General features: G+C 41.5%; 1 protein-coding gene across 1 annotated transcript in view; it reads left to right on the top strand.

Annotated features, from left to right (window-relative positions):
* RPA1 (replication protein A1) overlaps window positions 1–10,148 on the top strand; it is a 53,081-nt gene extending 42,933 nt beyond the window's left edge. The window contains exons 14-17 of the mRNA XM_016211131.2: window positions 434–610; window positions 3,474–3,581; window positions 6,104–6,190; window positions 7,706–10,148. Coding sequence (XP_016066617.2) covers window positions 434–610; window positions 3,474–3,581; window positions 6,104–6,190; window positions 7,706–7,810 — 477 coding nt within the window. The 3' untranslated portion in view covers window positions 7,811–10,148. The remainder of the gene's footprint in view (window positions 1–433; window positions 611–3,473; window positions 3,582–6,103; window positions 6,191–7,705) is intronic.
* The last annotated feature ends 3,260 nt before the right edge of the window (window positions 10,149–13,408 follow it).

Here is a 13,408-nt window from a genome sequence, read left to right as displayed (position 1 = left end):
CTGAAATATTTACTACATGGCTTTTTATAGAAAAGGTATGCTGACCCCTAACCTAGACAAAGGTAAAGGTTAATCTGAGCCCTGGTAGCACTGCTATTGTTTTTCATATGGAAGGATGATTGACCATGGATTCATTAGCTTCTATTGCCTTACTCTGTATTTCCTAGCCTGTTACCTTCAGAGGGTCAGAGGAACAAGCCTTTGTCTCTCGAAGTCTTTATAACTCTTTTACTGTTAAGGAATTATATGCTTTCGAACTTGGTTTATTACCTTTTTATGTTTAAGTTTTATTAGGTTTCTTGGTTAGCACAAGTGATTTCTAAAGCTACACAATGACTTACTCCCTGTAATCATGTATCAGAAACATTTCTGTGTAAGGGCCTGAGTGTAGGCCTGTTGGCTCAGTGTCCTGTGTCACTCTTTTCTCCTGAAGGCAGACTATTTTAGCTCTGTGGCAACAGTGGTGTATCTTCGCAAGGAGAACTCTATGTATCAGGCCTGCCCAACTCAGGACTGCAATAAGAAAGTGATTGACCAACAGAATGGATTATACCGCTGTGAGAAGTGTGACCGTGAATTTCCCAATTTCAAGTACCGCATGATCCTGTCGGTGAGTAGAATGGGTGGGTGCGGACCACTGTGGTGTTCGAGTCTCTGCTGAGTGCCAGGTGCTGTAGAAACAGCAAAAACAAGATCACTCTTGGTAGGAATCCTGCAGATGAGTAAGTGCTGAAGAGCCTATTATTTTTCCATAAGTACAAAAGTACGGGGCCTTGCGACTGAATAGCAGTCAGTCCGCTCCCACTAAAAGCATTTTTTTCCTCCCAGAAAGTTGCATTTAGCTCTCCAGCTGATTTCAGTCACTGTGCATGTCATGCAATTACAGCATTGGTGGCACTTGCCTGTTAACTGTTATGAAGATAAATTAATTTGCACTGGCGTTTCTGGAGAGCAGTAATTATACGTATGCAGCTGATGCCTATATTTAGTTATTTTCCTCATGGATAATCTGTTCCTCTCGCCTCGGTAGAGCTGACTTCAGAGGAATGTCACTGCATGCTGATGTGGGGTTGTGGCTTTTTTGCATTGTAAGAATTATTTCTTTAAAGGTTTTTAAAACTTTTAAAATGAAGGGTGGATGTTTTCTGAGAAGTTATACTAAATGATGATAAAGGTACCAAAAAAAAGGGCACACTCATATTTTTCTAGAAGTTGACTTGGCAGTAATATACCGGAAGCCTTAAAAATATTTATTCTTTCTGACACAGTAAATACCAGGAGGGAATTTCTTCTAAAGAAATAATCAGAGATGTTACATCTCTATAAAGTTGTCTATTACCCTGCTATTTATTTTGAATACTTGGATATAACTTAAATGTCCTTAATAGTCTCCTGGTTAATTCCTTTATTGAATACCTATAGAGTGGAATACCATGAAGACATTAGAATTGTTGTTCAATAGTTTCCACAGTTAAAATATTTTAAAAGCAATGTTAATGAAGACTATTAAGTGACATAAATAAATGTTCAGGCTTTATTAATTGAAAATAGCAAATTTTAAGTGTTATGTTTTATAGCCTTAAGGTATGTATACAGACAGAAAACCAACTAGGGGACTGAATACCAGACTGTTGGTTATGGTTATTTCTGACTGATTTTTCAAAATTTCTTTTGCATTTTCCTTTTTTTTTCCTTCCCTGCAGTGAATACTTTTATAATAGGAAAATTTTTTAAAAAATCTTTTTTGATAAAAAGTAAGGCATTCCAGCTGCATCTGGTGTCGCTCAGTTGGTTGAGTGTTGTCCCATGCACTGAACGGTTGCCAGTTTGATTCCCGGTCTAGGCACATACCTAGGTTGTGGGTTTGATCCCCAGTCTGGGTGTGTATGGGAGGCAACCGATTGATTGATGTTTCTCTCTCCTTCCCCCTCTCCCTTCCTCTCTCTTCCTCTCTCTTTAAAAAAAAAAAATCAGAAAAAAAACACCCATATATATATATGTATATATTTATTTATTATTTATTTATTTATTATTTTTTTAAAGGGATCCCACCTACCCTTTCTACAATCTAATTGCCCCTTAAAATGTTAATTCAACAAGAAATTTATATATTTAAGCTTCTTATATTCTGTAAACTGTACACTTCATTGAACTAAAATGAACAAAATTGTTTCAGATAGTTTATTTCATTAGCCTTTCTGTTAGAAGTTTCTTCTAAGTGAACTCTCTGGCACGTTGGTTTCATGTGACACTCACCCAAGTATCTATTGTTGATGTTTCCGTCCTGGAAAGTGGGCGCCTTTGCCTCCAGGATTATAGCATGGGGGGAACTGTAGCTGTGCACCCCAGTATGCAATATGCCCTTATATTTCTGTTTTAACTTCTCGTTTCCTTATTTTTCATCATAACTTTGTACATTAAACCCCATGTATATGCAAAGTGAATATATAAAAGCACCAAAATGATACCTTTAAAAAACCACCTTTGTTCTATTTTTAAAAAATTTTAATTTATTGCTTTTAAAGAGAAAGATGAAGGGGGGAGAGGAAGCAACATCAATTTGCTGTTCCACTTATGCATTCATTAGTTGCTTCTTATCTGTGCCCTGACCTGAGATCAAACCTACAAGCTTGGGGTATTGGGGCCACTGTCTAACCAACTGTGCTACCTGGCCAGGGCCCTCTTATTTGTACCTAAGCCTTTTACTTTTCCCTTTTAGCAGTTGGATTCTTTGTGATCTACTTTCTTCCTTGACTCCTCTATTTAATTTTACACCATGGTCCAACCGGAAATACTTGATGTCTCGTTTCTGTTGCTAAAAATTTGGGGGCTGACCAGAGCTCCTTAGCTCAAGCTTTTAAATTGTCTGGGATGCACAGCAGTGACTGAGAGCTGTCTCCTAGTGACTGAAGGACATACAGTTTAAAATGCGGTGAACCTGCCCTGACTCATTGGAGGCTTCTTCAAACCTTTAGTCTAAAGGCCATCGCAGCTGGAGGGGAACTGAGTCCAGTGTGTCTGGATTCTGCGTCTGAAGGAGAGTTTAGTTGGGCTGTATTTGTATTGAGAGCTGAATCCACACATCCACAGCATAGTGTATTTCTGCTGTGACCGAGACATTTTATTTATGTATTTTTTAAAAATATGGTTTATTGATTTTAGAGAGGGGGAAAAGGAGAGAGAGAAACATCGATCAGTTGCCTCCTGAACACACCCAAACTGAACCCGCAACCTGGGCATGTGCCCTGACTGGGAATCGAACCAGTTACCTTTCAGTGCATGGACGATGCCCAACCAACTGAGCCACACCAGCCAGGGCCAGACTTACATCTTAAACTCTTTCTTTGATACTTTTCACATGGTGGTAATTATTTTCCCCCCTGGTGATTATTTTAATGAAATCTCCCATCTCCTGAATGTCTCTTCCTTTTATTATTTCTTTGCTGAAATAATACACAGTTGTATTTTTTTAGGTAAATATTGCCGATTATCAAGAGAACCAGTGGGTCACTTGTTTCCAGGAGTCTGCAGAGGCTATCCTCGGACAAAGCACTGCTTATCTTGGAGAGTTAAAAGAGAAGGTCAGCCACATCTTTTATTATTACCGTAATAGTTCTTGTGCTGTAACATGGCTCTTTAATATTTTGGGGATTTGTTTCTTTTGGGTGTTGTATATAGTTTTTCAGTCTGATGATTATTTGAGGTGCTCTTCTGATTTTGTCTGTTTTTGTCCATCTTGGATTTGCTAACAATGGGGTAATGAAATAATATAGACAAACGTGCCTTAAAAGCAGCACTATTTCTCCTGTTACTGTCAGCACCAGAGTTGGTGTGCCTGTGGTCACTTGAGATATGGAAGGTATCTTCTTTTTTTTTTTTCTTCTTTTTTCTAATATCTGTTCAGAGAGAAGGGAGAGAGAGATAGAAACATCAATGATGAGAGAGTCATTGATCGGCTGCCTCCTGCACCCCCTCCCCCTGGGGATTTAGCCCAAAACCCGAGCATGTGCCCTGACTGGGAATTGAACCATGACCTCCTGGTTCATAGGTCAACGCTCAACCACTGAGCCACGCTGGCTGGGCTGGAAGGTATCTTCTGCAATAACCTGAAATACAAGTGTGCCTTTTCAACAGAACAAACACCTTCCTGGAAGGTTGAATAAAATGCTGGTTTAAAGTTACAGATAAGGTGCTTGCTGTTTTAGGTCATCAGATGCAATTTTTATGAAGTAACTTTCTTCCATAAATTAACTTTATCCATTTCATTTTTATAAATCTGAATTTTTACACTTTAGGTTTATTTAATGCAGAGAAAAGATTAATTATGCTAAACTTAGGAAAGATATTTGCTCAAAACATGTAAAGAAGACCAGTAAAACCTGTATTTTTGGGCCAAATTGGCATCTATTGATTTTTTTCAAATCAGTTAGAATACTTGTAAAAGCATAAGATAAAGGGATTTGACATTTGTTTGGGTGTGTTTTTCTTACTCTTTTCTGTCTTCAGTTCTGTCCCTCTGCCCCCACCTTTTTCAAATGTTGTCTATGAGATCTCTGGAAATAATCCCAACAAGCCCTTTTATAGAAATAACTGGAATTGACTTTAAAGTATGATGGTCTCTTTTATATGCTTTGCCTGGTCCTCTATTTTCATATCGGATTGTAAGGCTCGAGGCAGCCTTCCAGGGTTTTTATGAGCTTATTGCATTTGACTTTTTACTGCTGGTGAGTGAGGACGTGGAGAAGCCCTTCCCTCGGGAGCCATGGTGCTCTTGGAGCACGTGCGCCATGCTTTCCCTGATACACGCTGGGAAGAATAGTGGCAACTGGTGTAACTTTCTGAAGGCTTAATACATTGCTTTATTTACATACCTGAAAACCCAGAGGACTTGTTTTGTGTGTGTGAAGTAACCTTTACACAGCTTTTTGTAACAAAGCCCTTTTCATGTTCCACGTGGCTTGCAAAGGTAACACTTAGCTGATATGAACTATTAATTTTATATAAAGTTATTGTAAATTGATCCTATGCATATTTATATAAAATGCTTTCTCTAGCCCTAGCCAGTATGTCTCAGTGGTTAGAGCGTTGGTTCACGCATCAAAGGGTCAAGGGTTTGATTCCTGGCCAAGGGCAGGTACCTGGGTTGTAGGTTCACTCCCAGCCCCGGTCGGGGCGCATGCGGGAGGCAACCAGGCCATGTGTCTCTCTCACATTGATGTTCCCCCCCCACCTCCCTCTCTCCCTTTCACTTTCTCTGAAAAGCAATGGAAAAAATATCCTTTGGTGAGGATTAACAAAATTAAAAAGAAAAGAAAAAAATGCTTTCTTTAATCCCGCTGTTAACCAGACTTTTTTTCTTTTTTTTTTACAAACTTAATCAAATATTATTTGAAGGGTGAGAGAAAGAGGGAAAGGACTGCATAAAAAATTTTCCCCAACCTTGCCCACGTTAGCTGTCTTCATCTGCTCATCAAACCAGTAGCTGTAGATACAGAGGCTGAAATAGTATATATATGACAACTTGAGCCTCTTTCTGAATTTTTATTTTTTTTCCCATAATTCTTAATTTATAAGGAAGATGTTGGGCCTCAGATGTATTCCATCACAAACTTTTGAAGTTTAGGAATGTGTTTCCTAGAAGTGTTTACATTTTTTTATTGTGGTTAATATACATGACATAAAATTTATCATTTTAACCATTTTTAAGTTGTACAACTTATTTAGTACATTCACATGGTTGTACAACCATCACCACCATCTAGCTCCAGAACTTTTTCGTCTCCCCAAACTCTGTACCCATTAAACACAAACTCCTCTTTCCCACTCTAGTTCTCCCGCCCTGACCTCTGTCAACCGCCATTCTGTTTTCTCTCTATGAATTTCAATACTCTAGATATAGAGTATTTTTAACTTTAAATAAAATTCTACTTAAACAGATTTATGTAATGAACTGTTACCTGTAGATTAGTCGTTCCTGAGTAATTTCAAACCACTAGAATGATACTTTTCTGAGATTTTTCTCAAAGTCTCTTTAAAACTCTGATAGATATTATCAAGTGGTTCAGTAGTGTCCAAGCCTAGAGTTTTGTATTTCTTTTTGCAGAATGAGCAGGCATTTGAGGAAATTTTCCAGAATGCCAACTTTCGATCTTTCATATTCAAGATCAGGGTCAAACTGGAGACCTACAATGTAAGTAAGGTCATGGGCTGCAGAAGGGTTTGCATGGGAAACTGCTGTGTGCCACCCACCCACCCACAGCATTGCAGTACCAGCTATCAGTTCATTCTTGCTGTGTGCCAGTCCCAAGCTGAGTACCCTGCGTGTGTTACTCATTGATCTTCCCAACCTCAGGTACCGTTATTCCCGTTTTAAGACGAGGAAATGGACTTAGAGGTTAAATATCCTGTCCCGTGTCAGGCATCCAGGGGGGAAAATGCTATATGATCTTTTCCGTTATAACCGGGGTTTTTTTGTGTGTACTGACAGAGAGTGATACTATGTCTAATGGCTCTCATCTGCTACAAGGTTTGGGCACTAAGTCAGTCTATGAAACAAAGACCACATGTAGTTAAAATTACATTGAAAATTCCTTAAATTGCCCACAACATCATATAGCTGTATAGTCAAAGTAAAACAGCACTTACTGAGCACTTACCATCTACTAGATTCTGTTCTGCACCCTTTACTTTCCACAAATTACCTCACTAGATCCTGACACTAACCCTATGTGTAGGAACTATTGTCATCTCCATTTTACCAATGAAAAATGTCACCTACAGAGGATAAGTAACTTGCCTAAAGTCATACGCTAACGAGTGGCAGAGCTAAGATTCCAAGCCAGGCAGTCCAAGTTCAGAGCTTTGCTCTTGATCACGCTTAGAAATAGGACTGTGTTGAGTAATTACTGAGCACACTAAAGTGTGTGAGCCCTGGGGCTAGACTCTGCTGCCTTTCTGGGCATCCCCCCATTCTGCCTCTAAAAGGCACCGTTCAGTCCTAATGGTTGAGTGAGCGAGGAGAATTCTGAGAACATCTCACTTGTTTTAGGGTTAACTTGTTCTGGTGTATTGTTAGACCACCGTCTCCATTCCTGTGATAGATGCGCTTGTTTTTACGGGCATTACATGAGATAGGAAGTCAAAGTGTCTTTGATCCAGTGTCTGAGTGAAGTGGGGTCCAGGAGGGATTTGGAGGGTCATTCAGTCCCTTCCTGGTAAGGACGGGGAAGGTGAGGTGCAGGGAGGCTGCCTCTCCCAGAGCTGAGATGGGCCCCAAACCAGATCGTCGTCCTCTGCCGCAGGCGCTTTCTTGCTCGCCACACTCAGCTTGCAGAACTAGCTGTGGCTTTAGGCAACTTACTTGTCTTCTCTGGGTTCTTATTTCCCCCTCTACAAAGAGAATAAATTGAAGCGACAAGCCCTCTAAAGTCTATCCCGTTGGATTCTGAGTTTCTGAGTGTTGGGAGCATGAGGGAAGGATGGATGAAAGGGCCTGTGCTGAAGGGAGGCTTCTCTCCAGCCCCAGAAATTCTGGACTCGGCTCTCAAGATTTTTTCCTTTATTGGAATGACTGACCTCTGAGTCCAGCCTGAGTTTGTGTTTTCTCCTGCTGGGATCATTGAAACCATTGCAGGAGAGGGGTTATCGCCACTGTGCCGTGCCACGGGCTTCCCTTCGTTCATAAACTGCTTTTCTCTTCTCAAAGGATGAGTCTCGAATTAAGGCCACAGTGATGGATGTGAAGCCCGTGGACTACAGAGAATACAGCAGAAGGATGATCATGAACATCAGGAGGAATGCAGCAGTGTGAGCGGGGCAGCCCTGATTGGGCAGAAGTTTGGAAATAAAGAGCCGAAATGAAATTGATGTCTTCTCACCCCCTGTGCGACAATTGCACACTAGCTACAGTGCCTAGAGCCTCTTTATGGTGGACTAAGCAATTTCCTCTCTTATGTGTGTCTCGAAACCCATTGGTGGGCAAAGGAAAACACGCTCAGATGGCTGTGGTGTAAGCTGTCAGGCCTACGGGGTCGGCCGGCGGGTAGTGTGGTGCCAGTCGCTCCCTCTCTCTTCAGGCTTTTGTCTGTTTTATTGAGACTTCATTATCTTCAAGCAGGAATTATGTCATGAGTAATTGACCCTAAATCTGCAGGCAGTGAAATAAATTTTATAACTAGAGGTTCTGCTTCTCCAGTGGTGACACCTTCCCAGCCTGGGCTCCTCGGGAGGGAGAGCGGGGAGTAACTGTGTGGAACCTGGGTGTTTAGTAAGCACGTCTTCCTAGAATCCAAAGGCGCCCTCTTTCTAGAGGTGCCACATAGTTGTTAATGCCCGGAATGGCAACAGGGTAGAATTATTAATCAAAGACCAATCTCTTATATCTGAAGAATATCCTTCCTTCAGGGTTTAATAGACCAAGTCTGATGGGTCTGATATTAATCAAAATTGTCTCTTCTGAGGAAAGCTGATAAGCATTGACTTGCCGTCCCCTAGGGACATCCAGGCAACTACAAAGCTTTGCTTTAGTTTTCACTTCAACTAATGTTGCATTTCAATGGGCGCACACACACTTTTTCTACCTGTACATATTTCCTGCATTTGTGTTTCACTTCTTGATTAAAGCTGTGTTAAATAGGTGGGGTTTTGAAGGGAGAAGCCCTTTTTCCCCTTGCTTTGTTTTAAAAAACAGCCTGTTCTTTGCTTCTGAATCCTGCTTTCTCAGAATGCAGGGAGTTCTTGTAACTGGAAAGCAATTAATTAGCCTTTGTAATAAATGTTCACTTGGGGGAGATGTTAACTCATTTCAAACTCGAAAATTAGTCCAAGGCACGGAGATCATTCTTCCTAATGCTTGCAACCCTGAAATGCATCTTTAAAAGAATGAAAACACTAAAAACAAAGCCATTGTGCCCAAGAATGCTGATGATAAGGCACTTTGGGATTTTATTGATGTTTACACAGCAGTCTAACACCAACCAGGCTTTGAAATGTGTACAGACAGTGAGCTGGTAAGAAAACAGTAATTACGGTACTGGGCTTTTCAGTCAGCAAGAGCATGCTTGCTCTGTGTGTTCCTAATCATATTAATGATCTATCCGGTTGCTGCAACCCACCGCTTGGCGTTCGGTGCACATCCCTCTCCGAGCACCCAGGCAGCGCTGCAGTCGGTCTAAAGTGGGAGGACCTGGTTTTTGATTTGGGCAAGTGTGGCCTGTGGAGGCCCTTTGTGGAGCTTTTGTGATGATAGCCTGTCAGTTTCATCCTTAGCTGTCCTCTCAGGAGGAACCAGCGGCTCCAAGCAGGATGGCTCCCACGGCTCAGAACAGACACAGAGGGTCTTTTTCTCAGGCCTGCTGATCGTTTAGGCACATTTGAGTCTCAGAAGATGGTCACTGGGTTGTACCTGGTTCTCTGGCCAAGGCCTCAGTTTTTCTGTCTGACCTTGCTTATAAAGCAGTTGCTAGAAAAGTAAGTCTTCAACACTCTTCTGGATTGGCAAATTGTGGGGTGGAAGTGATAATCTAGCTCTCAGTCCAGTAACCAGCCTTCTGTATCTACCGCTCCCAGCAAAACTCCCTCTTCCCCCCACATGCCTGTCTACTGGCAGTGTTACCATGACGTGTTTCGAGTGTACCAGTCACCGAGTGTTCTTGGTGACCATGTGATGAAATCTGCATATCTACATGGGTGTGATTAGAAATCCACCGGGTGGTTCTGTGGGAGGGCAGCTCCCTCTAGGGAGGGTGTTTAGCAGATTTCCCTGCTAAAAATCGGATCACCAGTAGAGGAACATCAGAAATTGGCTCCACTGTTATGCTTTTAAGAGATTTGGGTCCCTGAGGATTGCCTAAATAGATTCTGGCCCACAGTCCTTAGAATTGTCTTGTATATAGTTTACTCAAAAGCTGTTCATGCTGTTCTGTTTCTCATCTTTCACTTAGAGATCGATGTTTATTTTGCGTACACCATGACATCAGCGTTAAGCAATTAGGGGGAAAAAATCTAATCATTTTGCCTTTATTTTAAATGGTTCTTGGATTCCCTCCAGTCTCATTGTGAAGGAGGCAAGAAGAAAAAAAAGTAATAATCTGATTTCTGTCCATATTTTTAGTGTTTTATGCTTTCCATTAAAGCCTTGCTAATCTCTAGTGTGCTATTCTGACTTTTTTGAACTGCAGGGTCAAAAATTTCCCCTCCCCTGCTTCTTTTTTTCCCTGAGTGGCCTGTCTTCAAAAAGGATAAATAATATTGATCGTGGTATTTAATACACTAATGAAACCCATGGTTATTGACTACATAATTAATATACTGTCTAAAAGTGAAGTTTGGCAGCCCAGTATATAAAGGTTTATATTGACTTGTGTTTCTTTGGCGATATGCCTTCCAAGGTTTTATTTATAGAAAACAAAACAGGTTGTTCTGTCTCCTTTCCTTCTTTCCACTTGTTAGAAGGCCACTACTCACCTAGTAAATTAATTGTTTCCTTATCTCAAAGAGAGGATTTCTCCCCCCACCCCCACCCCACTGCCACCTTTTTATGTGGTTGGTTAGCTCTTAGATTTATCATCCACTCTGTCGGTAGAGTTCTGGCTTTTATAAACACTTTTACTGAGTGAGTATATTTTATTATTAAGCTGATGTTAAGTATTGTTAATGTCTGTTAAAGAAAGTAAAAAGGAAAGGAATGGGGCCATTTGGATCATTATTTCTTAAGCAATTCGTGTTCTTGCAGAAAAATCACCAGCAGATAACAAAATTCCCCATAATCCCACCAGTCAGCAAGAATCACTTGTGTAGCTGGCTGCTTTTTTTCTATGCATAGTTGTGTGTAAGTATAGTTTTAATTAAAAAATGGGATTATACTGCTATCGGGGGATTTGGGGTATCCCTTTCCCCATTGTGTGCTGGGGGTGGAGTCCTTACAATATCTCGAGAAAAAGAATTTTCCGAGACTTGCATGGGAGGATGAGTGATTTTATTTTATTTATTTTTATTTTTTTCAATATATCTTTATTGATTTCAGAGAGAGGAAAGGAGAGAGAGAGATAGAAACATCAATGATGAGAGAGTCATTGATCGAGCCCGCAACCCGGGCATGTGCCCTAACTGGGAATCGAACCCCAATCGCCTGGATCCTAGGTCGATGCTCAACCGCTGAGCCACGCCCGGCTGGGCAGGATGAGTGATTTTAATTGTGTGGAATTACATTCCTGGGTTTCCAAAGTCCCAATTTCCCTTAGCCCAGTCCTGGAAGAAGGGTAGCCGGGGATTCAGTAGAGCTAGAAGCAAAGCCAGTGTCCAGAGTTTCCACTCCACGTCGCAGCTGGGTCCAGTTCAGCATCAGGCTAGTTGCAGTCCATTAGTCCATTGTGTGTGGGATCCACATGGCTGTGGGCAATGCGGGCAAATGCAGGGGAGCCAAGAGAGTGTGCCCCTGCAACAAGAGTCCCAAGGGCAGCCAAGGGGAACCAGGAGAGCTAAATCCTTTGTTTAGGGGATTAAATATCTCAAATCTTCCCGTGCTTGCAGTGGCCACGCTTACTTTGGCCAGTGACTGACTCCCAGGTGTGACTGAGAGAAAGCACCTTCCCTATGTTACCCCAACTTTACTGGGCATGTGTCTCTCTCCCCCCTGTCCAGTCCCTTCCCCCAGTGATCTGTGGGGCATAGACCAGTGGGTCCCTGGGAAGTGTAAAGCTGCAGCTTCCTGGCAAAGCTGCCCAAATGACATGCCTATAATATTTGGCCTTCCTGTTGCTCCTTTCCTGTTATTAATACATAACTAGGTTAATTACAATGGTATGAATACTATGCATACTTTTATCCTAGCATGAACATTTCTATTCCAATAAAAAGAGCACGATTTTGATTGGTACTTGGCTATATGGATGTGTAAATTTATTGAGCCAGTTCACTTTTGCTGGATGCTTATACTCTCTGATTGTTATCCTAAGCTCAGCTTTTGATGGGCCCAAGCATTTATCCTTTGTGGGGCTGCGAAAATGTATGCCTCCTTTTGTTCTCTTAGGTTCTCTGGTTGCTTTTCCTTTGCCTTAGTCTAGTGATAACTCCTGTAACCCTGTATACCATCAGGGGCTGGCAGGTAATTTGAGCAGGCCCTAGAATCCTCTGGAGCAAAAGCAGATAGGCTAATGTAGGGAGGAGAGGGGAAAAGAAGGCTTTGGAGCCATCGTGGCTCATCCCACCTACCACAGGATGGGGTTGTACCTATGGGAAGAGGCCCAACCCCTCCAGTTGTCTGCTGGTGTGGCAGAAATGGCCTCTTGAAAACATATTGACTTGCTTTAGAAATCAACCTGATTCTTTACTCTAAATCTATTAGTTAATGATTATTAAGTCTTTTAATTACATTTGTGATGGTGGTTTTTTGTTAAGTCGTTGAGAAACGTATGTAGCACTTGTCTTCATAGACCGCCTGTTCTACCCTCTTTCTAGGTGATTTTAAATCAAGAATCCTTGTCCCCAAGATCTGTGGTCTATTTGGAGCAAGGCTTGGAGCTAAGTAGCAATATTATAAGTCAAATTAAAATTCAATAAATGGGGAGATCACTGGAGACTAGAGTCATCAGGAGAGATTTCACGAAGAATTGGGTGATTTGAGACACATATAAATTGTAGCCTTCATTTAGGTCAAGGGCTGTCTGCTGTATGGAAGGATGTGTGTAACACCTGATAATATTCATTCTGCATTTACCACTGACGAATGAAGCTGTGTAGATGCCGTGCGAGTTAGGTAGACCCACCAAAGGAAACTGGTTTCCTTATGTGGGTTCCTTACTTGTATTCTCTATTGCCAGGCTCCTGACTCTTGCACTGTGACTTGCTGTTGAACTTGTGGGTGTACTTGAGACTTTAAACCAAACACCTGGCCATTTTTACAACCTTCCAGCTTCTCCGGGTTCTTAATGGCTGTCACCTTGCATCCCCTGCTTCTTAGCTGTTGCTAAATCTTGAAATACGGGATTTTGAAGGAAACAATTTTTTTTTTTCAGCTTTGAATATAGACCCCTTAAAAAAAAAAAATCCCACATGCCTCAGGAGAAATATTTATATCTAATTCAAAAGAAACCATGTAAACTTTTAATAATTGTGAGCCATTCTTATGAAATCATCCCTGCTCCCTAGAGTATTACCCAGGTGGTAATTGGAAGTTTGTGCTGTCATTAAAAATGACAGCTTCCTCAGATAACATTCCTGGTGCTTGTAAAATGCAGACAACTCAGCCTATATTTAACGTGTGCGGTGCAGCTTCCTCTCCATGGTTAGGTAACCGAGGGTCTGGTACCCAGTAAAGTGGGGGGCCCCCTGCAGGGAGCAGCCGCTTTGTGCTCATGAATGCTGTCCCCTGAAACAGAACAACCTGGACTTTCAAAAAATAAGCCCCAAC

Source organism: Miniopterus natalensis, chromosome 17, assembly GCF_054644295.1.
Source record: "Miniopterus natalensis isolate mMinNat1 chromosome 17, mMinNat1.hap1, whole genome shotgun sequence".
In the NCBI taxonomy this organism is placed as follows: domain Eukaryota; kingdom Metazoa; phylum Chordata; class Mammalia; order Chiroptera; family Miniopteridae; genus Miniopterus; species Miniopterus natalensis.
This window is presented reverse-complemented; position numbering and strand designations above follow the sequence as displayed.